A 25230-nucleotide genomic window follows, 5' to 3' on the forward strand; every position below is an offset into this window, starting at 1 on the left:
CTGCGCGACCAACCTACCCTCCGCAAAAATCCTCGTGTATTTTTGCAATCGCCATCGATTGATTTTACCGATTTTTATCTCGCGACGAATCAACCCTCGAACGTTGGACCTTTTCGACGACAAATGCGGTGCAAGGGGTTAACGAGACCCGTGGAAATCTAATAAATTGTCGGAAGAGAACTAGAAAAAGTCGAGTAACAACGTTTACACCTTGGGTCCGACCGACAACGAGACGACCGTTAAACGGAAGATCTCGCGGGAGAAGATATTAATTCGAGATCCATAAAATTCCTACGAGGACCGAAAGAAGCATCGATGCAGATTCGAAGAAAAAGAGGTCGATTACGTATATAGGATCGGCGAAACCACTCGGCAACTACTCAAGAACGATTCGGCCTTGAGTCCTGACAATTATACGAAGGCACGTCACAAAGTGAGTGGCTACTTCAGCATGCTCCCGAACGACGAATCCCAGCCGACGATTCTCAAAACCGTGTAATTCGATTAGCATTACGACGTACTTGTTCTGCCATCGGGTAACAGCGTGTCGAGTGCATTGAGGGGGTACGCCGAGCAGGTGATATTACTGTAGCGCCAGAATTCCCGTGCAGACAGCTCCAACATCTCCCGAAAGACCTCTGCACGGCCCAGCTGGCAAGCGAGCGTCAACGGGGTCAGCCCGGCAGCATTCGCAATCCCATTGCGAGCGGGAAGCTTCGGATGACGCAGCGCATACCCAAACATGTCCTACGTAATACAACCACGATTTTGTAATCGATCCACCGATTTCGAGGCGGCAGTTTCGATATCCGACGAAAAAACGTCCCCGATCGCGAAACCGCGCGCGCTTCTCGTTCCAGCCGATTCGCGGAGCCAACGAGTCGAACCGACCGTTGAAAGATTAGAGTTCGGATCGAGCGCTCGAACAAAGGGGTTGAAAACGCTCGCGACGTCGGTTACATCATATATCACGTACCAACTTGTCGCAAACCACCACCATGTGAAGGATCATGTTGCCGAACGAGTCCTGCTCGTCGGGATCGGCGCCGGAGTCGAGCAGCAGGTTATAAACGCTCTCGTTGGCACAACAGGCGGCCCAGGCGAGAGGGTACTCGCCCAAGTAAGCCAGTCCCTCGTAATCGGTGGTCTTCGCGGGACGCATTCTTTGCTGATCCCTGGGCAGGAAGAAGCTGCCGATGGCTCGCTGCGAGATGATCGCGCCGGCCTCGACCAGGTCCTGGACGAGCTCGTTGTTGTTGTACGCGATGGCGAGATGGAGGGCGCTGGCGCCGAGGTATTCCTCGCCCTCGACGACGTCGATCGCCAATTGCGGGAAGCACTTGAGCAGGATCCGAGCGATCCGCGTGTGCGTCCTCGTGTCGCATATGATCAGCACGTGCAGGAGAGTCTCTCCGAGGGAGCCCCTGTACTGCATCTGCCAGCACGCCTCGTGATCGTTCCATTGAGCCAGCGGGTCGAACCTCGACAGGGAGGCCTCTATCGGCAGCACGACCTGCTCGATGTCCCGAAATTTCCAGCGCAGGTACTCGGCGCGGTTGATCGCCTGACCCTTCCCGTCGGCGTACATCAGCACGCCGAACTGATCCCTGATCAGCTTCTCGACCTCGGTCTGCCCGCCCAGATTGTACGACTCGATCAGCTCGCCGCTCTTCTTGTAATTGGCCAGCCGGTACAGCAGACATTGGTCTTCGTTGCTCGCTTGGCTGATCACACGGTCAAGGATCGAGCCGGCGTTGACCTGGCTGTCGCGTCCTCGACAGGAGCAGACACCACCCATTCAGACATCCCCCTCCGCGACACCGGTTCCTCCGCGTCCTCGAACGGTGTTTCCCTTCCTCCCCCTCTCTGTGCTCTTCTCTCGCTCGCTTCTTCGTCCACTCGCGAGACGACTCTTCTCTCTACGAACCGACACGGCCGACTCTTATCAACCGACACCCGAGTGCGATCTCCTCGGACGAGTGTTTTCGGGTATCCTCGAGGACCAGGGTTTTCCCATTTTTCGACGCTATATCCAACGGACCCGGGAGTACTTCGGTGCGCGGCTAACCGTGATCGACTCCCTCGATACAGCCCTCGAGACCCCTGCAGACCGACCGAACGTGGCACACAGGTGGAACTACGTTCCCGAAGTACAGCAACTGCACGGGGCACGCCAGCCAATCTATAAGCTGTACCTGGCACCGCTAGACACGGTAGGGTCACTGGGTGACGGCTGACATCCTCGCCTCTCGCCTTTCGCCTTTTTACGCCGAATTTCGGCTTTTGGACGGCGCGCTTTCGACGAACGGTGTGTGTCCACGCGTTTCGTTCTTCCTGGACCATGGAATGGTCCGGCTCGAGAACAAAAAACATTGTTCCGAGCGATCGATCGCGTCCTTTTTTTAACGGATTCTTCGACGCTTCTAAATCCGCGAACCAGTGTTCGTACCGCTTTTCGATCGTTCGACCTTGACACGATTTCTGACGTCCAAACGTTGATGCCAGTCGACGTAGTCCCGATGCATAATTATAGATGCGCGAAGCTCGAACGCGTTGACCCGCAGGCTATTCGAACGAAAGGGATGCGAGCGACTTCGTACGAATTTCCGAGCTCTGGACGGAAATGGTCGATCTACCAAAAATAATTGCCAACGTTGCGCGTAGTATTATTTCAAGACGCGCGAGAGACAGATTGCCGAGCGAATAATTGAAACAAGTTGGTCGCAAGGGATGCGCGTGATTTATTATCTCTCTCACGCTGCACCGTAAACGCCGATTTAATTAAACTTTCTAAGTGGAAGGACTCGCTCGTGGTTTATTTTAATTCATTTTGTCAGCAATTTTCTAACGAAACTATGTCGTAGAGAAAGCGCGGACCGAGGGGTAGACCGAGGGGACAAAAGGGTGTCGATACACATTTTATAATATATTCCTTGTTCGAGCAAGAAAAACCCAAGTTGCTTTCTGTTATAAAAATATGTCTTCGTGAGACAGCAATTTTAAAATAAGAAATGCGAAATCGGTCGTTCCGTCTCTCCGTGGCAAGCTCGAGCATTCTTTCCATTCTAAGAAACGATTACGATCGAAAAGGTTGTATTCGTCGTTGTTCCGAAGAGAATGATACGACAAGCGATCAATTGTCCCGCTTTAGGAAGCACAAGAAAGTATCGCGACAGCGAATTTTTCATGGAAGGTAACGAACGAGTGCCGCAAACACCGTTCAGCGTTCCGCGTCGCGCCGATGATCGCGGAACAAGGTACTGTCATCGGTCGTGTCGCGTCGTCGCGTCGTCCGAATGGAAGCCGGAAAACACCTTTCGAATTTAACGCGCGCGGATGAGTAAGCGCGGATCGGTGACGCGTGTACGTGTGTCATTTGCTCCACACAAACGTAAATAACCGCAATTGAAAAGAGAACGAGCGTAGCGCGAAGGTCTGTGCACGCATTATGTTTTCCAAGCCAAATAGTGGATCGTTCGGAGGGACACGCACTCGTGGCGAGGCGGTTACATCGCGTTCGGTCCATATCGTAAATACGGAAAATCAATCGAACGAACCGAAACGAAACGATTTCACGCGGTGACGTGTTACGCTTGGCGCGTGTTTGTCGTGTATTTTGCCACTTGTCACCGAACGCTTACGCTCGACAAAGCCCGGCCACGGACAAAGCATGTTCTTTAAACGTAATCGTTTCCGGCGGTTTATTAACGAACGATTAAATATTGTGCCCGGTCGATCCGCAAAGAACGCGTTGCAGATGTCGCCGGTTAAATTGCAAATGCAACGATCGAATTGTACGTAGTTTGCAATTGTCGCGACGATCTTTTCGTAGCTTCGCTCGGATCTTCGCGTATTTATGGCAGGCGTTGATCTCGACGAAGGAAACTTTTCTCAAATTCTAATTTTTGTCGAACGATTTAAATCGCTCGTCGATACACTTGCGACATTATCTACCACGCGCGCTCGAACGTGGCATCCTGTATCGTAAATGCGAGATGTAAAATAGCACTTGTGGTTGGCATCTCGAAAATAATTATTTCGTTTGTCGAAGAATAGGTCGAATTAAAAGCGTGTTAAGAAATTCGACGCGCGCCCGAAAGGAGGCAAGCGTGACTGTAAAATGATGCAAAACGCGCGCGTAGGAAAAAGCGTTCAAGATCAAACTGCGGTTGAAACGTAAGCGACAGAACCGATCCAGCAACCCAATATGTCGTTTAGCTGTATCGTTATCTGCAAGACGAACCGCGACCATTTTCCACGTGTATGCTATGTAAACAAACGCGTTTCCAGAAAATTGCTGTATCGAGCACGATGGACAGCCGATAGACAAAGATTTATGCATTTACGACGCATACCTCGAATACAAAACTGCGAAACCATTCGAATTTCGAATTTCGAAGCTCCCCTACTTTGCCGATTAAAACAATTTTTATTTTCCATTAAAATCCGCGGTCTAGCGACAGCGCGAACCGTTTGCAAAATTGTTGCTCGGTACGATTCATTATTTAGCGGTCGAAGTAATTTATCGCGATGCGAATTTATCGAAGTGAAATATAGAAATTCCTGCGATTACAACTTGACAAAATTGCAAAATCGATGTTAATAAATTGCCTTCGTTAAAATCGTCGTTACATATTGTTTCACGCTTTCCGCGAACGGAGCGCGACCGCGAGCGGTTCGAACGCGAGTCTCGAGGACGCGACAGCGTTTAGAAGCAAGACAATGCGCGTCTAAAGAAAACGTGTACATACATAGCTGCATCCACGAACGATGTAATTACATTATCTTCGGTCCGGATGACTCAACATGTGCGTCGCGCGCCGCGTTGCGCTGCGGGTACCAATCCCATCGCTGTATACGTGTGCGCACAGTCATTGCATCATTCACCGATAAAAAGAGGTAACTATTTATACGCATTGAAAACCGAACACTTATTCTTAGCAAACATTTCGCGATACGGTATCTTCCGTGATATAATTCCGTGGATACAAAAAGATCGCCTTACAATGCTTCGTCGAAGCATTTTGTAATTCTGTACTTTATAATTTGCTTCAACGACCGCTTCGAATGTTCGCACTGTTTTGCTTGTGCGACACCAAAGAATGCTTTGCGCTGGACGGTCGAAGTCCAACTGAAAATGCATCGTAGCCTGCAACTTGCTTCAGCGTGTGCGACAAAAACAGCGAAATGAAAACGATGCGAGAAACAAACGAAAATGTAAGTAAGAAAGTCGGCAGGCGAATCGCAACCGGTTGCGGTGTCGTCTCTGCCGGTCCAAGGACATGTTTGTTTTAACATATTTGGGCATAAAGGAGAGAAAAAAGGCGTGTCATTGTTGGAAAGAGACCGGACGGCTCGTCGAAATCACGATGTAAACGTATTATCGGCACAGCTTTAGGTTTATATGAAACACCGGAAATGTCCCCGTCGTTGCAAAGCTGTTTCGAATTTGGCGCGGCCAGTGAATCGTCGATCTTGCTCTCTAAACAGCCACGATCTCGTTCTTATCTCCATCCGACAACAATTGTAACGTGACGAGAATGAGTATTATTCGCATTGTTGAATCCGTGCGCGGCCGCGGTCGTGACATTTGTGCGAATTTCATTGGACGATATCGCAATTATGAAAAATCATTTACGTTGTATTTGTCGCCGTGATTGGATCCACGGCTCTTCGTACGAATTTTCTTGGTCAACTGTTACGTTACCGGCGAGAATCGGGTAATCTTTAAATCTTTCTACTTTTTTATATTCCATCTATTCGGTATCGTAGATTGCGTAAAATCCGTTCGAGATACGATCGCGCGTACACGATCATCCGTCATCTTCCGTTACGAGCAAACATCTCGAAAATTCGCTGCAAGATATAAGTAACAGACGCGATCGCACTTGCGCGTTACGTTAATGAAACTTTCCACTTGTATTGCGTGATCGCATGATCTATTTTAACGGGCGCACACAGATCGCGTACGTGGTCCTATGCGTGTGTAAAATATGAAATGTATTAACTATATTCTATGAGTATTTTACGGATGGAAAAAAACCTGAAAGAGGAAAATGTGTTTAAGCACGCGAAATAATGAATCATTTTTCGTCGTTATCCTCGTGCAAACCAGCCCATGTTACAAATGCACATAAATCCACGGTCTAGTTACTGCAAATATTCAATATTTAATTTTCCGTGTTCGACAACAGCTGATAACCCATGACAATGTAGAATAAAAATCGGTTACCGTCTCTGTGATGCGCCAATAGAGTCGCGCGGAAATCGGGTCAGGAAAAGTGTATGCATAGCGACGTTGCAGCGAAAAAAAGAGGGAGAAAGAGAGAGAGAGAGAGAGAGAGAGAGAGTTAATCGTCAACAACTTGAAAACAGAACGGAACCCGCGATATATCGTCATTTTTAATTCTGCTTTTACATTGTCACGAGGAAACGCCACTCGAATTTCCGGCCATTCATTGCCCAACAACCTGCGCTTTAAACGATTATAATCTATGTAGGAAATACGTCATACATATTTATGCGTGAAACGAGTTGGCCATCCACGGTCGTAAGTTTTCAAATCCTTTGTAAGTCGGAGCGAATTCACTGTACAGAGAACAAATAATTTGTTCGTGTATCGATATCAGGCTCGAATGTTTTCTCGCAATTCAAAACGATGTCGATTGCAAACACCGAGGTCCCAATCCGTCTGTTCATATAGAACGTGAGACATTTCGTAAATATTCGATACAAGACGCGAGGTAATACGTGTGTTTTCTGTTTTAAACACTTTCTTGGGATCGACGACGAAAGTCTTAATGTGGATAAAATCGTTCAGGAAGCGGGAAAACAAATTAGGTATACGGCTGATTATACGGCTAATTAGCGACACGGAGCGATTACGCGATCGTTAGTAATCGTTCTAAAACGTTACAAGACTTTGACTTTTGAGCAACCTGTCTAAACGTCGAGTAACCGGTAACTAAGATAATTTATGTAAAGTTTAGCAGCGGCAAACCTGTATTGCGGAATACAGGTGGAAGCCTGTTGTATCGGATAGTTTCGAGGAATCGGCATTGTTCTGCGACTAAACTTGCTATATCGGCTACAGTATTCCTTGCCTCGGTGTTTCTTGGCAAGACGAATTTTTCTTAAAATAGGCATCACAGAATCAACGGTAAAAACATAATTGACTCGACGAGAACATACCATATAGTTTTACGTAGTTATTTTCTTAACCAAAAATGTCCGCCGTTCGAGCATCGATGAGAGTTCACTTCGATTGGAACCATTTCTTTCTAATTGTTAATTACCACGACTTACGTCTTATCTCTCCGACAGCTTTTCGAGAGAATCGATTAAACAAAACTTAAAACGGTGTCAACGTTCGAGAAAATCTGAGCTTCCGTTCACCGCGATACGTAAAAGTTTTCATTTTCCATAAAGCTATCCACCGCAACGACTGCCAATCGATCAAACGTCGATCGCGTATTCGACAGTTGCACCTTGTACCCAGAATTCCCGGTATCCGTTAAACGGATACCGGGATACGCATTAACCTATAACGCGTTAACCTATAAAGCAATCTGCTCTAACCCCCGACTGCATTACTAGAACTTTTCATCTAGCGGATTATGCAATCGCTCGGCGCCATTATACAGAGATAATCAATCGGATTACGCTCGTATACTCTTCTGTGTCAGCAGGTACGCGTGTACGACCAACCATCTCTGGACGAAGTCTCTTATTAGCGATTCCCAGAAGACCGCGAAGAAACATGCTACCGCTATTGTTATCGGGCACCCGGTGCAATTTGACACGAACCGCGGAATGATGTTCACAGAAATTACGTTCGTTCAGTCGGTTAAATGATCGCGGTCTCGCGGTTCCGACGAGAGGTTGGATTAGGTTAGGTTTATTTGTTGGGCGTACCGAGAAGCTTCGCGTGAGTCAAGCGGCGCGCCATGCGGTCACGTGACCAGGCCAGCACACCTGAGGCCGCCGGGGATTGGCCGAGCGGCGGGCCGCCGGACATATATAGAGTGGCACGAGACAAACGTCGTGGCGCAAAGTGTCAGCGAGTTTCAGTGAGCTGGTTCTGTGAGTGACCCTGATCCCCTCGCGTGTTCTGTGACAGTCCGGTTCGCGGTTCGCAGATCGCAGAGACCGAAAGCCCGCCAGTAGTTGACGAGTCCTCGCCGAAGAAACTTTGCCGAGCGGCATTTACGCAGAGCGCAGCGCAGCGAACCACGAAGCAGCATGAAGACACTCGGTGGTGTTCTACTCGTCGCGGCGTGCCTCGTCGCGTGCGCGAACAGTTTCCCCGGTGAGCGAACACATTTTTCATCTTACTTTACTCCTCCGCGCGACTAACGTGCAACGCGTATACATCGACGGAACGATGATCGAGGACACGAATGGCGCGGCACGGTGTCCCGATTTTTTCATGGTATTTTTATCGGAGATCGGTTGTCTTCCACGACCCTAGGGACGAATCATTCTTTCGCGAGTCGACGAGACTCTGCTTTCGAGCGGCGAACGCGACAAACGTTCGATGGCATTCCTTCGAAATTATTCTCGCCATATTCGCGATGTTGTCTCGCGTGACGTGAGTCGAGTGGTCGAGTAAAGCTGATCCGGATCCGGATCCGGATCCGGATCCGAGCGAGACGAGCATGCGCGGAGAGAGCACGCGCGAGGGTGAAATATATTCCAGATGGGATGAGATGGGATATAGGATGGCCGAGGTCGAAGTGTCGCAAGCGTTGAGTGCGCACGCCCCGGGATATTTAAATCGGGATTGCGATTCCGGGCCCCTGGGAATCACCGTCTCGAGACTGCTTGTTTCAAAATTAGGGGTTTCGCGTGGTTCCTGTGCGAAATCTCGCGCTCTTTCCGCTCGCGAAAGTTGTTTCTTTCCGCGCCAATTATTACGTTTATATCTTGTTCTTGTGCTATAATTAGTTACAATCGCGGCGCTACATTTTTCAGCTGTATTAACAAAACGAGGGACTCTCCAAGGTTATTTAACCTTCGCATAGGCCATAAAAAATATATATATATAGATATAAATATATAAATATAAATAACAAGAGGAAGGATTCGTGTTTACGACGAGCCAATTGCTTTTCATAATTCGCGAATGCCGCGCGCGTTGTCTATTAATCTCGCGTTTCGCGATCTATATAATACCTAGGCGTATACGTATACATATATATGTATGCATTTGTAAACGGGTTTAACTTTTCCCGTAGCGGGTATTTTCGTGCCAGAACGAAGTCATCTTACCATAAAACTTCGCAAATCAGGAGATGCTGGCTCCCCGTTGTTTTATGCAGTTTTATGCGGAAAGTTGTATACGAGATGGTCGTACCCGCAAGTATACGTATACACACTCTCCCGTTCTCTGCGCTAAGTAAGCGGGAGAATTGCCAATTGGCATATGTCTGCTTTATTTCCACTGCGGTATAATTCGTATGCCCGTCCTAATACGCTGTACAAATTAAAGCTGTAACTTCTGTACGAAGCAATAACAAAGTTACGCTTCCCGGTACTTAAATTACGAATTTTCATTCCGCGCTAAAAAGTCATCGATCGGCTCAGTTTCGTCGGCGACATTTGGATCGTTGATAAGCTGAATCGCGAACAGCGCATCGACGACGGTCGATCGAAAGGCTGGTTTTCACGCGGTACGATCACAATGGAATACGCGTAACCGAATAGAACTCGAATAGTACTTCGTGCGCATCGCAACGCATAATTGCTGCACGTTCCGCGCTTTACGTGCGCGCAGAATTAAACCCTCGTTCGAGATAAGGAACCAATTACTCGAGAAGAGCATCGTATCTTCGGTTTTTCCGCTGTTCTACGCGGACGTTTCGACCGCGACGAAAATGAATTTGCGAAGATCGATAAAACGTCGCGGCAGCCGCGTGTACCGATAATGCCTAGCAAATATTTTTCGCAAAGTTCGCAAAGCGCTTGATTCGCGCGAACAGCCTACGGCCGAAAGCTATTTGTCAAATGCAGCAGTTTTCATTTCGCAAGAATTGCAACATATTGCAATATATGAGAAACGATTTTATGAACGTTGAATTTCTGCTGCTTACCGTGACACCAAGAAATTTCCAACTTGATACATTTAAAGTGGTTCTCGACCGTGCGCGTGTGCGAAGAAGGAGGGGCAGGGAGGGAGGGGGGGGGGGGGAGACTGATTGCGAGTGGGAGGCGAGAGACGGGAGAGACACAGGTAGAAAGACAGAGGCAGAGAATAGTTCTCGAAGAGTCTCGGGCTTCGCAGTAATTGTGAAATCCGTTCGGAACGTGGACCTGATTAATTAATGCCGACATGATTTTTGCAAGACGGGAAAGAGCTCGTTTAATCGGTGGCTATTTTTTTCTCCGAAGATAATCACGCAGAAGAACGTTTAATTCTGATTAATTGGCGATCCCCGATTAGCTCTTTCCCGGCGCTGGCCGATTTCACGCAGTTTCGATAAAAAGTGTTTAGCGTGCCAAAACTTATCGCACGTTCGTTGACGTTACTCGCGCCACGATATCGTCCATTCCGCGTTATTAAAGTTAACTTCTCGATCGTCCAATTTCGTCGAGGAAAAAATCTAAGCGTCGTCCACCGCTCGGCGAAAAAAGGTCCGAGGGTTGATCGATGGATTTTTCCGTTGGACCATGCGATTAGAATGTTTACGCGAGCCGTAACCCCGCGGCTCCAACGAAATCGCTATCGATATCAATATCATTGCATATTTCAAAACCGAGCCGGTGGAACACCGCGATGTTCACGACAGCGTTGCAAAACAAGGTTGGCTGTGCCGTCCAGGCAGATGCAATCACGTTGCGAAACAACATTTACGGTCTTCGGTTCGCGTCTACACGGAATTTAACGGGAACACCCTCCTCGTGGAACTAGTTTCAAATATGGCGAGGATTCGCATCCAGACTGCGGGTTCTATTCCATTTATAGCGAAAATTAGATGCTGAAATTTGAAACAGGAAAAAGGTTGAAAGAATTTCAAAGTATGCCTGTATCGAACGTACTCGCGAATCATTGCAAACGTCCATTTGCTAAATGCGCATCTTGCTTATCGCATCATTGCGAAACAAATGCCGCCTCGTTTGGTGCACCTTTTCGATATAACCTTGAAAAAATTATTCGTGCGGTTGGTTTCGTTAGCTTCCGGCACAATCGCGGAACGATACGAACTTTCTATCCGCATAGCCGTTGTTTCCTACAAGCGATACGGACGGAACAGTTTTCGGTACGTGTACACATAGATTAGCACTCGGTACCTCACCGACACGCCTAATGCTCGGAGATCTCGAACTCGCTCGGAAGCGAATCTGTCGCACAAAAGGAAAATGGTCGGTAATTCCTGCAAACTAATCTCCCTCGATAGCTGTTGCGATCAGTTTCAAACTCGGCGCAGCCCCCTTTTTATTTCATTGTACAAACAACGTTGATCCGCGTTACGGCAACGCTACACCGGGCTTCGATAGATCGAAACTTATAATACCGTTTACAAAGAATAAATTATTATGCTCGAAAACGCTGCAAGGTTTCGTAAAATGCTTGGCTAGCATTATACTGTAAGATCGGAGAATAATTTGCATCGTTTGCTTTTCGTATCGACGAAAGACTCGTGTACGCGGAGCTATGCGGCTTCGCCGTTGCCGAATTCTGCGCTTCTTTGCTCCATCGTTGTCTCCGAAATCAAAAACTACTGTTGCTCCTTCCGTCTCGCGAACGTATGCTGTATCAGTTGCGCACCAACACCATTAATCTCGGCAAATTCTAATCCAAGCGGAGCGCGGTGCGCGCGCCTGTATAAATATTCCGGCATCCGCCGTATATTCGGAGATATTTACGGACCGCGCCCCAATACGGTCGCTCTGTCTGACTTTTTAAAATATATCTACGCACATTATACTCGACCGTTAGCATGTTTATTCCGCGATCCCTCGATGATATACCGCGGTCGCGGACGCGTACACGGGGCGGAAGTGCCGCGAGAACTTATCGCCGCGTTACCGAAACTTACCTTGGATTCGCGATGGTTACACCATTTTTCTTGATACCGGGCACTTACAAGTTTCTGATCCATGCATCCTCGCAGCTACGACGCAATTACTAGCAAAATGTTCACGACCCACATGTTCCCCAATAAGATGGGGATTGCGATTGCACTTGAACACAGTGTGTGTTCGCAGCGGTGCTACGTCAATCAACACTCATTTAGAATTAAGCGATTAAATTGATAGCTGCCGAACAAGTGGATGAAATTGCAGCGCGTTCGATCGTAACCTCGCGTTTATTAACAATTTTCTGTTTAAGTTTCAAATGATTTTGATACCGTTCGACATTCGTTGTTGGCCGTGCTCGCGCCTCGAAATCGGTAACCGTCGTCCATCGGTTCGTTGGAACCCTGGGCTTAAAGGAAGTCGAAGTCCGTTCGGCAGACATCGCGGCTAGCAGCGTCGCCCGCATCGGACGGGACGACCGGTTCTCTATCGCGCACATTGTGCGGAAATGCATAAAATCCGCGGTGGAAATATGTAGCACGAACAATCGAGGATACGAGACCGCAGTTTCAGGCTTGCTTTCGGTCTAATAACAGCTAAAACTCTTGCACGATAGTTCACTGGCCGCGCTCCTCCTGACCTAACTCTCGCGTGCTATCATCGACGAATCAAAGAGATGTTTTATCGTTAATTGCTACGGTACACCGGCTTGTAAGATCTATTACAAGCTTGTATTTATCTAAACACGTACGTCTATTATCTAAATTCTTGCATTCGCAAATGTATCTATTTCTGTTCTTTCTGTTATCCGAACGAAAAGTCGTCGCTTCTCTTTCACGAATTTGCCCGAATCGAACGATACGAATATTGCCCTGAACGTCGCCTGGTCAATTTTCCCGTAAGCGAATAAAGATCGACGGTTTAATCGGCGAGTTCGATCGTCCAGCGAATAGAACACGCTACTAATTACCGTTCGCGACGTCGTTCGATCATTAATTAGTTTATTCACCGCGTCGTGCCCGCTTTTCTTTCCCCAGTCAGCGCGTACCACCTTACCGGGAAGCTTTTTACCTTTTTTCCTCCGGCTGCGCACACGCGTTCACGCATCCATGGCAAGCATACACGGATGTTTGCGTTTCCCCCCGCGCGGTCTCGTGTCACAGTCACGCTCATTGTCAGTTGCTCGGTTCATTGGACGTGTACGCGTTTTGCTCGCTGTCTACATCTACCAACTTTCCCGATGAAATTACATCGAACGACGCGAACAGGGCCGAGCAAGGGTTTGCTTCGTTCGACTGAATTTCAATTTTTGAATCGCAACCTGCCCGCTCCGATGCGCTTTATTCCCGTACACAGTGCCGCACGAGATACGTTCGTGCGTAATGAGAACGTAAAAAGTGCTCGCAACGATCGACGAACGATCATCGTGCCAGAATGAAACGTCCGCATCTACGTAATAATTTATCTTCGTTTAATTTCAGCCAATTCTTCGCATTTTCGAGCATCCGATTTTGTCAGACATTTTTTCCCGAAGCCAATTTCTCGCGATATCCATCTTCGTGCGCCGTTGCGCGTCTTTAAAAATATTTTGCTTCATCTACATACAAATTGCTGGTCAACGTCCGATAATAATGTTCCTCTTTTCCCTTTCCGATGACTGCGTTTCGAAGTTTTCTATCGCTTCGAATCGATCTACGTAGAACGTTGTCCGCGTTATGCGAGAATGTAGCGTGCGCGCGTTCCATCCACCGTTGTTTCCATTTTGGAAAAAAATGTTCTTCGAAACGGTCTTTCGGTTCTTCGATCGGTCGTTATTCTCGACCGCGGATCTTTGCGCGAAACGAAACATTGCCCGAGTCGATCGTCGATAACTAGCTTCGGCGCGTCGAAAATAATGCATCGAAATTCGTAAATTCGTTCCACTTTTCTATTTCGCGGATTCGCGTTTGCCATAAATGCGCGAAACCCGCGGTCTAGCGATAATCCATGAACTCGGTGTCGCGGATCGTTGATCCGATCGCGACTACCTATCGAAAAACAGTCCGCGACGCTTCCTCTCTTCGAGGTATGTACACACATCGTGTTCCATATCGAACCGGTCCGAACAATGGCTTGACATAGTTACATAAGCACCCCGTCCCATATGTGTTCTGTGAATCCAGCATACATTATCATTTGTCTTATTTGAAGTGAGCAAGATTCACCTTCGGTTTACCCAACCATTAAGATCGAATCTCTGTGTAAATAAAACGCGGTAATCGTGCCTGAGCATCTGTGTGCGTGATGTTACTTTACGAGCATCGACGAACGTCCCGACAAAGAGGCACATAACGATAACAAGTAACGAACGATAGAATTTACGATTACGCCGGTCTTTATGTATTTTGTAGAACAATCCGCACCAGGAAGCTCGTCATAATAGAAACATTAACCAAATCCGAGCGAACGCGATCCTCGCGAACATCGTTTAATAAAATCTTCCACGCGATTTCTGCTTCGGTCGAATCACGCTTGTAAACTTCAATTTGCATAATTATCTGTGGTCTAGCGATCGTTACATCGGATTGCGAAACTTTATGCGAATTTTTAATTGTACAAATTCCTTTGTAAAAATCGTTCTAATGGAAACATTTCGTTTACCAACCGCGACATCTCTCTCTGATAATAATATAGTAAATGTGCGACTATTTTATGCGCGTGTCCTTGCATTTTAAAAGCTCGCGTATACGGTGAATTCGCGAAGACCCGTAGTCTAGTTATCGCGAATAAACTGCACGCATACTTGTTTACCGCGATCTGACCACCGAAGCGTCGCGTATAAACTTGAATCGACTGAAACGTGGTGGGAAAGTATTCTGACCGTATGCACGCATCGTTGCATCCTGCAAAATTTTATAAAACCACAGCACTCTGCCGGGATCTTCGGTCGATCCATATACGTTCTAAACAATTTTTACGCTTCGCTTAAATACAAAATCGCTGGACAAAAAAAACTACAATGCTTCCTCGTGCTTCGCATTACTTTTACTTCGCAAAGCTTTCGCATCTTTGTTTGCCCTAACGAACGAGCGAGAAAAGATCACGAATAAATACAAATAACGCGAAATATAAGAAATAAACGGGCCCTTCTCGTCCATGCACTCCCATAGAGGGAGATACGAGAACCAAAATCGTGCAACTCGCGAGAAGAGGTCACGGACTTTGGGTCACCGATTTCGATGAATATTTTTTCGACCGGTCGTGTTTGCAATTTAAACATCGAATACCTTTACGACCGATGCGGCAACAAAGAAACTTCATTGCAATCGGTGACTCGAAGTCCGTGACCTCTCCCTGTCGGCTAGAATCGCGTTTCAGACCACCGCGCGATGTTTGCGAACGACCGGTTATGTTGTTGACTTTTCGGTATCCTGTGTGCGGAACGACGAGTCCGGGTCTGGGTGCGTCGTGCCCGGCGTTGTCTTCGTCGGTGCAGTTCGTTGCACGTTTCACGATCCGCGTTCCTTCGGCCAGCTAACCCCCGGCAAGGCGACGATCGTGGTCGTGTACGTGTGCCGTAGCCGTGCGCGAGGCGCAGCCACGGATTATGGCCAACTCGTATTATTTTCCTGTCGAGAACAGCCCGGTCGAGCCGTTGACGTAGTGGCGTAGTGGCGTAGTGGCCTTCGGCTCGGCTCGACTCGGCTCGACTCAGCTCGCCTTGAGTGGCAGTGGCAGCGCACAATATGCGGCCATTAGGTATGCCGGCCGCGTCGCGGCACTACCGCCTTCGAGTAATTTAAATGAAAAAAGGGGGTACACCCCCGGCACTTTTCCTGCCCGCCATACTTTTTCCCCCACAGGCGATGATCATCGCATTCGTTTGCCGTCCTTCGGCTCGAATCTGTATAATAGCGCTGCTCTTTCTCTCTCTCCTCTCTCCTCTCTCTTCTCTCTCTCTCTCTCTCTCTCTCTCTCTCTCTCTCCCTCTTTCTCTATTTATCTATCTCTCTCGCTGGGTTTAGAACGGAATGATCAGACGCGTTATCAACGATTTACTTTACGATTATGGGAACTCTCGAGACGCACGATAGTCACCATTGTCAGCGAGGGGTGGGAGCGATAAGATACTCTTTATCGTTTAGATAGCTTAACCTGTCACCTGTCCGACCGTTACGCTTGTTTTATCCCGTACTCGTTATCCCCTTTTTCTGAAACGGCCAGGTATTGTGTGTTCGGTGTACAGTCTGTTCCGCGGGAGCGTGGACCGGAGATCTCGGCGAAAATGAATTTTTTCCGGGAAAATTGCGCGCAAAGATAGTCGGATATTCGTGGAGGAAATTTGCCGAGCATTTTGCTTCTCGAATAAATTATTGCGCGAGATTGTAGCCAGAGAAGACCGTGTCCACGTTTCGATGCGAAACGAAGATTGTACGCGAACGTCGAAACTCGGTCCGAATCACCGCTCGAAGAAATTAATCGAGGCCCGTATCGAAATATAACCGACGGTTCCGACGCCTCGAACGGCGGTAGAAGCAGCAGGGTTTCGTTTTTGCTAGCATCCTGCTCGAAGTTGTCGTTGCAATCGTCGACCGGAATCACTTAAAACTGGTATCCTATGCCTATCTCGGCGTGCCTCCTGGAAAAAAAATGGTTGGCAAGCTTCGACGCGTCGCCGACGATTGGGTTTATAATTCCATAAGCTGGACGAGTACAATATTCCGTACTCAACGGAACATGGGATACGTACATCTGCGAAATAGTGGTGCTTCGTGTTCCAGATAAGTTGCGATCTATCGCAAGGAAGACCATGTCAGGATCGAACTTTTGTTCTGGCTTCGAACTACGTACGTGCAACTTGCATTTAAGTCGATGTTACCGGTGTATCGAACGCTTTTGAAAAATCGATGGATGTCCGTGCGATGGACAACGAAACGGTGAGGGGGGGGGGGCAGTTGTACTTTTGCAACAGGGAAAGAACCGGTCGACCACCGAAACGTGGATATCAATTATTCGCGTCTATGATTCTAATAAATGTTCTATGAATCCGCGTGCAACTCGAACGAGCACGCGTCCTACAGCGAAATTAATGTTGCGCTACGCTTTGAAGCTTGCCGTAAAACTATGTTTACGCTTCGTAAATCGCGTAGATTCTGAACGAGCAAGGTAAACTGTTCGGGATGATAAATACGTATTAAAATGAACGCGCGGTTGATTTATTCAGGGTAGAAGCGCAAATTGCGTGCGAATCGTGTATCGGTTGCACAGCAAGTTGCTTAGCACCGTACACTAGTCGATAGGCAATTGAATGGCAATTTAAGCGAACTTACGAGAACGTACTCGTGTACATGTATACGTATGACAAATTCAATGCAGCTTGCGTTACGTAAAAGCACCACGTAACTCTCTACGATAATATTGAGTCCTTCGTGCTACGTGTGTACGTACTTATATATATATATGTTAATGTTCGATGCAGACTCGTAGACGATTATGCGGCTTAATGCTGCCTCGGGGAACTTTGCGCGTACGAGAGCTTCGGTTTATCGAGTGACAAATTGAACGCGTACCGCGTTCTTTGTGATTCGCGAATCTCGCGTGAAAAATTCTCTTTCCATAAACGTAGGAAAATACGGGTCTCTCGGCGACCGTTAATATCGCGTCGATAGGAAATCCTAGAAGAGAGCTTTATTCGTAATCGCTCTGCTAACAACGAGTAGGCTCGCGATTCCTTCTCGCCGGCACAACGATGTAATCGATTCGAATAAATTGACTTCCGTTAATATCGCGCCATTCGTGTATTCGAGTAACAGAAAATGGACCGCGCCTTACCGGTTATTTCAAAATTGCTAATAAAATCGCGCGTGTGCGCGCGAAACGAATTTCCAACTAGATATCGCACCGACTCGATTTCACGGGATATTATGGCACGCGAATATGGAAAAATATGTCGCGAACTATTTAATAGCGTGATATTAAACGTCTCCGAGAAGCAGAGCGGTAAGATATTCCATCTCCGAAATGGAGAGGAGCTGGAAATCTCTCTAAACCGTTAGTCCTCCTCTTCTCTAACGAGATGTTAATAAGCCACGAAAACTTTCGATTTAATGGAATTCCTTGAAACTTTTCACGCAGAACTTCGCGCATTAACGCTTCGATCCTAGCCAGACGAGACGAGGTAACACCTCCGCGAGAGAACGACCGGTTATGCGCGAACGAGATGGACAAATAATAAATAGCAGAGCGCGCACTAATTTCACGAACCTTTCAGGATTTCCGTTTCGTTCGGACAGACGCTCGGTCGATCGTCTTGCAAAATTTTCAACGGCTATTCGGCGGATCGTAACAATGATTTTTGTAATCGTCTTACCATCTAGACAGATCCTACCAAAGTTCGGCGTACGATAGAAATTCATTTTCAAGTTTCACAGAAAAATTGCATTCGCTTCGCTTGGACGTACAAATTTCCAATACGCAATTATGTTCCTTGTTCTTTCTGTCGCTGCTTTGTAACTCTCTGCGTCAATTATCGTCGACAATAAGAAAACGCTCGTCGGAGGAAAACTCGTCTTTAAACAGCTAACTATCGTGAAAGGTAAAACGTTTCTCGAAAACTCCGAGGTTATCGACATTTTTAATAATAACAATGTACATTTTTGTTATTTATTTATCACAGTTATTTAACCATAACTATTCGGCACAAAAATGAAGCAACTCCAACAATAAGAGAAGATACTCGACGACGAACGATACATTTCGTTCGTTGTCGATAGGAATTTGGAAAGCCGACGCGTTGCGCGTTGCGCGACATTGGCGGTCGATACGCGGGGAACGACGTCGAAGCGTCGTGCCAGGTAAACTGTAAACGATAATGCTTTACTCGCTTTCTTACTTACGAGTTACGCGAAAAACTGTTTGAAAACGCCGCGACTATGCGCTAGAAAGGGGCAAAAAGAGTATATCGGAACGAATAGAGGGAACGAAATCGGTATCTCGGCGCTCTCGTTGTACGCCGCGTACAAAGAATTATGGAGGCGTTCGGTCAGTCGGCAGACAATCCAATTACCGGCGAGTTGCGAGTTGCGAAGCCATAAACTTGGACCCCGGTAGCCGCTAACTATCCAGTAATTATGAATAGTCGAGTGCATATCGCACGTGGAAATCGGAACTGAATTGGTTAGTTGGAAATTCATTTGGAACCAATCACGCGAGTCTCATCTCCTATCGTTTCCCTCTCTTCGGCCTTTTCTTTCCTCGCTCGATAGAACGGCCGTTGAAAAACTAAATCGCGCGGACAAACTGAAACACTTATAATTCGATTTGCGGACGGGAAAACATTTCGCGCTGCCGCGAGCACAGTTATTTATCGGGCTAAATCAATTTCATAGCATTTTTAACGAATTCTGATAACGGCGATAACGATCGTCGTTCGTTTCCGCCTTCTTCCGGATATCGCGAATACAGGATCGTTTACTTCCGCGTACGAAGATGCATTATACGCGTGTAGAACTGTAGAAATTATGGTCGATCGTATCGAGAAGAATTTCCAAATAATACTTTTTTTAATTTCACGGCAGATAAACGGTATTTCAGATTCGGACGAGAACAATTTTCGGGATCGTTGGCACCGCGTTAACGCTCGTTTTATTCGATAAAGTACCTTCGGGTGTGTATCGTTACAGAAATCGTTACGCGTATCCGAATAAATGTATCTTCGTTACTTTTATCAAGTAGGTAATACGAAACAATTGGCTTTAGTAATTCCATACACCCAGCGTCGATGGACAGCCCCTTCTTCGAACAAAAGACGCCATCCTACTATCGCAGCTTCAAAGGACATCTTCGTCTTTAACGCGTTAAACGCCAGCTCCCTGGGACTGACAGTGAACTTTCCGTTTGGGCGGCGTCGGTTCCCAGGGACCGACAGCGAACCTATCGTTTGGACGGCATCGGCGGTATCGAGATTAAAAAATAACGCCGGCCTGTCGCCTCGACGGAAAACCCAGAAATATCGGCTTCACGCTTAACGCGTTAATTGTGTACACGCGACTTTTGCTTCAACAATAACGCAGAAATTGTCGCTTGCTCGCTTCGCGTTTGTTTGAGACCAACATCTTTGGGTTCCTCGGAAATGTTTGGATCGTTGCTTTGATAGCAGCATGCCGGCGCTCGGAAGATCGTACTCGAAACGATTGGGACAGAGCTATTCGGGCCTGTACCAAGTAGATTCTCCGAGCGGATATTCGGGCTATTTCGTCTATTCGCGGGGGAACATAATTTCGACGATTATAATTAATCGCTCGCCGTAATACATATATCGTTATTCGAATTCCGGCGAGAGGCGAGGCGAGGCGAGGCGAGGCGGAGAATATTCCTGGTCGAGCGGACGAGCGGACGAGCGTTCTTGTGTTAGGGTGCTCGGCCCGGCTGATCATCGTACCGGTACGCTCCGCGCGACCGTTGTTAAGACGATAACGGTATACGTATCCATAGTTAACAGTCCTGTGGTTATCGCGTACTTAACAATCCAAGCTCATTGTCGGCTTATCGCTTCATTCTATTACGAATACGAATACGGTGCGACGTTCACCGTTTCCGGTCGTGGCGTCCATCGCCGAATAAAAACGCTGTAATCGAATAGGCACCGTCTCTCGTCGCGACCATCGCCGCTCGATGCGGAACCATCGAACGCGCGAAATCCCAATGAAACTCAGAATTTTTCAAGCAAATTGATTCGGTGGTTCGTGAAATATCGTGGTTGCGGGAAATACGTTTCGAAGTATTCGGAGTACCGTGAAGACACGCCTCTGGGAGGCATGCTCGAGACGTTCGTGACTTCGCTGATCCTGCTCGAATTGAACTTGAAACTTGGAAGAAATATTTCGAAGGCATCGAGCTCCGGGGCAAAGCATCGGAGACTATGAAAATTCCCTAAAAAAATCTCTCCTCTAAAGTGCTCGAAAAACCGTCGAAAGACCAACTTCGAAGTTTCGATTTCGTTAACGAAATTAATCGAACCTCGATTAACCGAGTTACCGATACCCGGCTTCCCGTTATCGAAACACGTTCGAATTTCCGTTCGCTCTCGCTATTGTCCGAACGCGAGGATTCGATTCGACGCTGCATCCTTAACGCCGTTCTCGAACGTTCGGATTCCGGCGATCGGTTCGGATAACAGAGGTTCAACTTTGATTTCACGGAAATTGGAGGTCGGCGCAAGGCACTCGGGGTGCCGATAAGACATGGGATGTTCCATCTACGCGGGATCGATCGATACCCGTCGCGTTTCCGAACAGAAACGGGCTCCCGAACACCGTTTCGCGCGTCGTTAATTTCACTCAGCCTGTGCACAACTGCACACGTGCACGCATCAAGCGTGTTGCTCGGGTTCCACTCCTATGAACCGGTATAGCGGCAGGATGCACTCGAAGTTCAAGTGCATGAGCGAACGTTCTCTCTCCTTGGACGGCTCTAAGCGGCGCGGCGCGCCTGCAGCGGCAGCGGTCGCGGAATGAAACTATTAAACGTTCTCCGTCTAGCATGTACGCGAAGGAATTCATCGACATCGACATCGACATCGACGCGAGCGTGTTACAGCCGTGTTGGTCGCGCGCCTTCCTTATCCTTTCGCAGTCGAGTTTGTCGTTCGATTCCATTGCGTAACACGCGGACGCAGGAGCCGATCGAGATCGCGAACGCGACGCGGAATTGTCCATTACGCGGATGGTTTCTTAATCGCGCGTTTCTCGAAGCGTTCCCCGCCGTGAACGGGACACCGCTGTTACGCGATACGAGCGGCGTAATCGCGCGACAGATTCTCGATCGAGTGATTTTTGAAAATTCAATTCGCGCGCTTCCCCGTTGTTTGTAACGGAACACGACATCCGCTTCTTTCGTAGACGCCAACGTGGGCGGATTCGAAGGCAATCGACTCTGGTTCTCTTTCTTTACGAATCGTTCTCTCAGAAACCAGCATCATTCTTCACCGTGCGACATGATTTCTTGCATACGACGATCGCGTTTTTCCATAACTCGTTTCGAGAAGAAGCGTTTCGACGAATGTCCGAAACTTCGGCACCATTGTCTCTGGTATGTTTCGTGTAAAACGCTGTTCGAGATACCGTTCTAAACAACGTTTAGAACAAATAAAGTATTTTATCCTCGAAAGCGTCATTTTTCGAAGAAGCAAACGATTTTATTTTCTTCCGTTGAATATCATCGATTTCGATGGTTATGCGGCGAGCACGGGACGATTGTTCCCGATCATCCCGACTATGAACTCGATCGGGCCGAGTCTAGAAAGGGGATTTTCAAATCGAATCGATTCGGTACTTACGGAATTTCTCTCTTTCGTTCAACTTCCTTCTGGCCCGTCCTCTTAATTACGAACCAGCAATCTTACGGTTCTATAGGAGTCAGCTTTTTCGACATTCCTCCTCCTTCGGGCTGCCGAGTTACCTCGTTCCCCGGTCCGCTCGTTCGCTTAATCACAATCCGGCGATCCGGGGGCATAGAATTTCATAGGTTTAACATTTCTGGTATTCCCCGCGATCCTCCTCGCTTTTTTGCCCCGGCCACCTCTCGGGCCTCGCTCGGCTATCTTCGCGGAGCAACACCGTACTTACGATCGGAGCCGGCCTGTCTCTGTTCACCCGTGAAGAGAGGTTCGCGTTGCGGCTCTTTCTCGGCGTATAATACACCACCGAGCATCGCGCACCGGTGCACCGATCCTTCGAGGGAATCGTGTCGGCATGGCGCGGCGCCGGCACAGAGCCGGTCGCATTCCAAGATGAGAGTTGGCAGAGGCGAAGAACTGGAACGACTTCCAATTATCGACAGGCATCTAGCGGGAAATGTGTATGCCGAAGTGGCCCGACGTCGTCGTCCATGTCCATGTCCATGTCCATGTCCGTGTCCGTGTCGATGCGATGTCGATGTCTACGTCGATAGCGACGGCGATAGCGACGGCGACGGCGATGTCGATGTCGATGGAGGCGAATCATCGTCGTGTGGAGAACTTGTTTCTTTACCGATGCACCGTGCACTTTCCAGACGATTGATAGACTCTTCTGTGTATATTGTACACGGACTCGCACACGGCTCTTCCAAGTACGTGCCTCCGTATTTGGAATTTCTTGCGCTTCCGCAACTTGGCAAGCGTAACGAGCGTAACGAGGACACTAAACAGAGAGAGAGAGAGAGAGAGAGAGAGGTCAACGGAGAGACGGATAGATAGAAAATGTGACAGAGAGAGAAGAGAGATGTCCTCTCACGGTCAATCGTATATCCTTTCGAGCGAGTCAACGCATGCATTTCCTACTCTACCCGCATTACGTAGATGCATAGCTGGAAATGAATTTCATTATGATAATCCTTCTTTATTACTCGAGCCGCACACGCGCTGACAAAATGCAATATGCATGAAGCTTCGCGTACGCGGAATTCGCGGACGCGTTACTGGCCATTCTAATACAACTTTGTGGACGTATAGCGCGGCGTTACGGTTGCCACTGCTTCGTCTTCCGACAACGATACCGCCTACGGCTCGTGCCTGGACCGAATCGATCTCTAAGGTGGTCGAAGATTTCGGGTTTGGAACTCGAAGAAGTCTTTCGTAAAATACGGTATGAAACTGCCAGTTTACATCGAGACCCTCGGTCGATCTACAAGATTTCAAAATATATGCCTATAGCGTTGGTCGTGTATCGCGTAAAACGTGGTACCCGGTTTGTGGTACCATATATTACGTAATATTTGTACACGATACGCGAAACATCTTTCCGACGAACCTCTAACTCGCTCGCTTTCGACGATCTCGTTATAAGTTTTACGCAACTTTCATAACTGTTGCATAAACTCCGAAGGATTTTATTTCGAATCTTTTGCATTACTTTCACGTAAGATGTAACCGTGAGATGCGTTTCTTACCGAGGCGGAAGGAGAACGCGTGAAACGGGTTAAGTAAATACTTGCTTAACGTTTCAACCGACGCTATTAACGATGTAATAATGTATTGCCGCGGAGAAGGATGCATCCACTGCTCCAAAGTCGAGCGAAAATTATGCCGGATCACGAGAAAATTATTAGCCTCCGGCCAATTTTCGCCGTTTACCGTTAAATTGCTTTTCTAAATCCTTTGGACACCGGTAACCTAATAACAGGCTTCTCAACGACTCTGCCAAAAGATGCTCGATCATTTTCCTTTCAAACGGCTAACGGTTCGAAACAGCAACGTTTCGTTCGTTTATAACGTTCGAATACTTTTGCTAATCTTTCATTTTCGAGTTCCGCACAAATCCGCTTTCTTGCCGATCCGATCCGATACGTATCGTTTGTTGCGACCACGCGTGACGCGACAAGACTCGCCCTCGTGGTCCAGCTTGTCGAAGCCCGTGACAAGACACGCTTATCTGTCCCGTGTCTTAGAGACTGCATTCCACTTTTCTCACCGGCGCGCTAATGCACCCCTTGTGCGTCAACGTGTTCGCGTAGCCAGCGATATGTAATTTCGATGTATCGTAATAACGATGCATCGATCTAAATAATTTAGTGGACCATGGATGAGATTGCTGCAATTTTCAAACCATTTTTTCAGAAATTCTTAACCGTTGATCCACGATTTCGAAACAACTACAGCATTAGGAAAGATTAAAGCGTTTAAAATCTGTTGCATCACGCGTCTCGTCATTGTAGCTGCTCGTCGTATCTGCCAACTTTATTTTCCGTCGCAAGTCGACAGAGAACAAAGTAATGGAGTGCACAGCTTTCCAAGGATTAATGCATCCACGCGCACGTACATTTGCAATAATAAGTTTGTTCGAGCCATTAGGCTTTCAGCACGAAGTGCAGCTTCTCGGTGCACGGTGCGCGTTCTCCCGCCCAATTTCGATTTCAAGTTTCATAATGCCGACGCTCTTGGCTTCGCACTTTTTGCCCCGATCTCCGCATCGTTCCCTCTTTCTCCGCAGACTTCTTTCCGACCTTCTCTCCGCCTCGCTCGACCATTCGCGGAGGCATGCTCTTCTTCTCGTCCGATAGAAAGCTGAACTTCGCAACAGATGCAACCGGTTCAACCACTTATCTCTCCGAGTCTCCGAGATTTTATGTTTTCTCGATCGCGTGGTGCACGCTACTTGCTACAGTATCTGCAATTATTTAGCAATTTCAACGTAATTGGAAGAAATAGTTCGAGCGACAGCGATAACGGCGTCGTTGCTGCATCGTTTCTGCTCT

General features: G+C 47.7%; 2 protein-coding genes across 5 annotated transcripts in view; one reads left to right on the top strand and one right to left on the bottom strand.

Annotated features, from left to right (window-relative positions):
- Positions 1–5110, bottom strand: part of iav (transient receptor potential cation channel subfamily V iav) — a 42125-nt gene extending 37015 nt beyond the window's left edge. For all 4 annotated transcript variants that reach the window (XM_033467782.2, XM_033467781.2, XM_033467780.2 and 1 more), the window contains exons 1-2: positions 977–5110; positions 522–747 (exon numbers count right to left, since the gene is read on the bottom strand). In XM_033467782.2, coding sequence (XP_033323673.2) covers positions 522–747; positions 977–1798 — 1048 coding nt within the window. In that variant the 5' untranslated portion in view covers positions 1799–5110. The remainder of the gene's footprint in view (positions 1–521; positions 748–976) is intronic.
- Positions 5111–8031: 2921 nt separating this feature from the next.
- The window catches only part of LOC117218985 (icarapin-like), a 35340-nt gene continuing 18141 nt past the window's right edge, over positions 8032–25230 (top strand). Inside the window, exon 1 of the mRNA XM_033467785.2 lies at positions 8032–8308. Within this exon, the coding sequence (XP_033323676.2) occupies positions 8242–8308 (67 nt within the window). The 5' untranslated portion in view covers positions 8032–8241. The remainder of the gene's footprint in view (positions 8309–25230) is intronic.

Source organism: Megalopta genalis, chromosome 3 (assembly GCF_051020955.1).
Source record: "Megalopta genalis isolate 19385.01 chromosome 3, iyMegGena1_principal, whole genome shotgun sequence".
Taxonomy (NCBI): domain Eukaryota; kingdom Metazoa; phylum Arthropoda; class Insecta; order Hymenoptera; family Halictidae; genus Megalopta; species Megalopta genalis.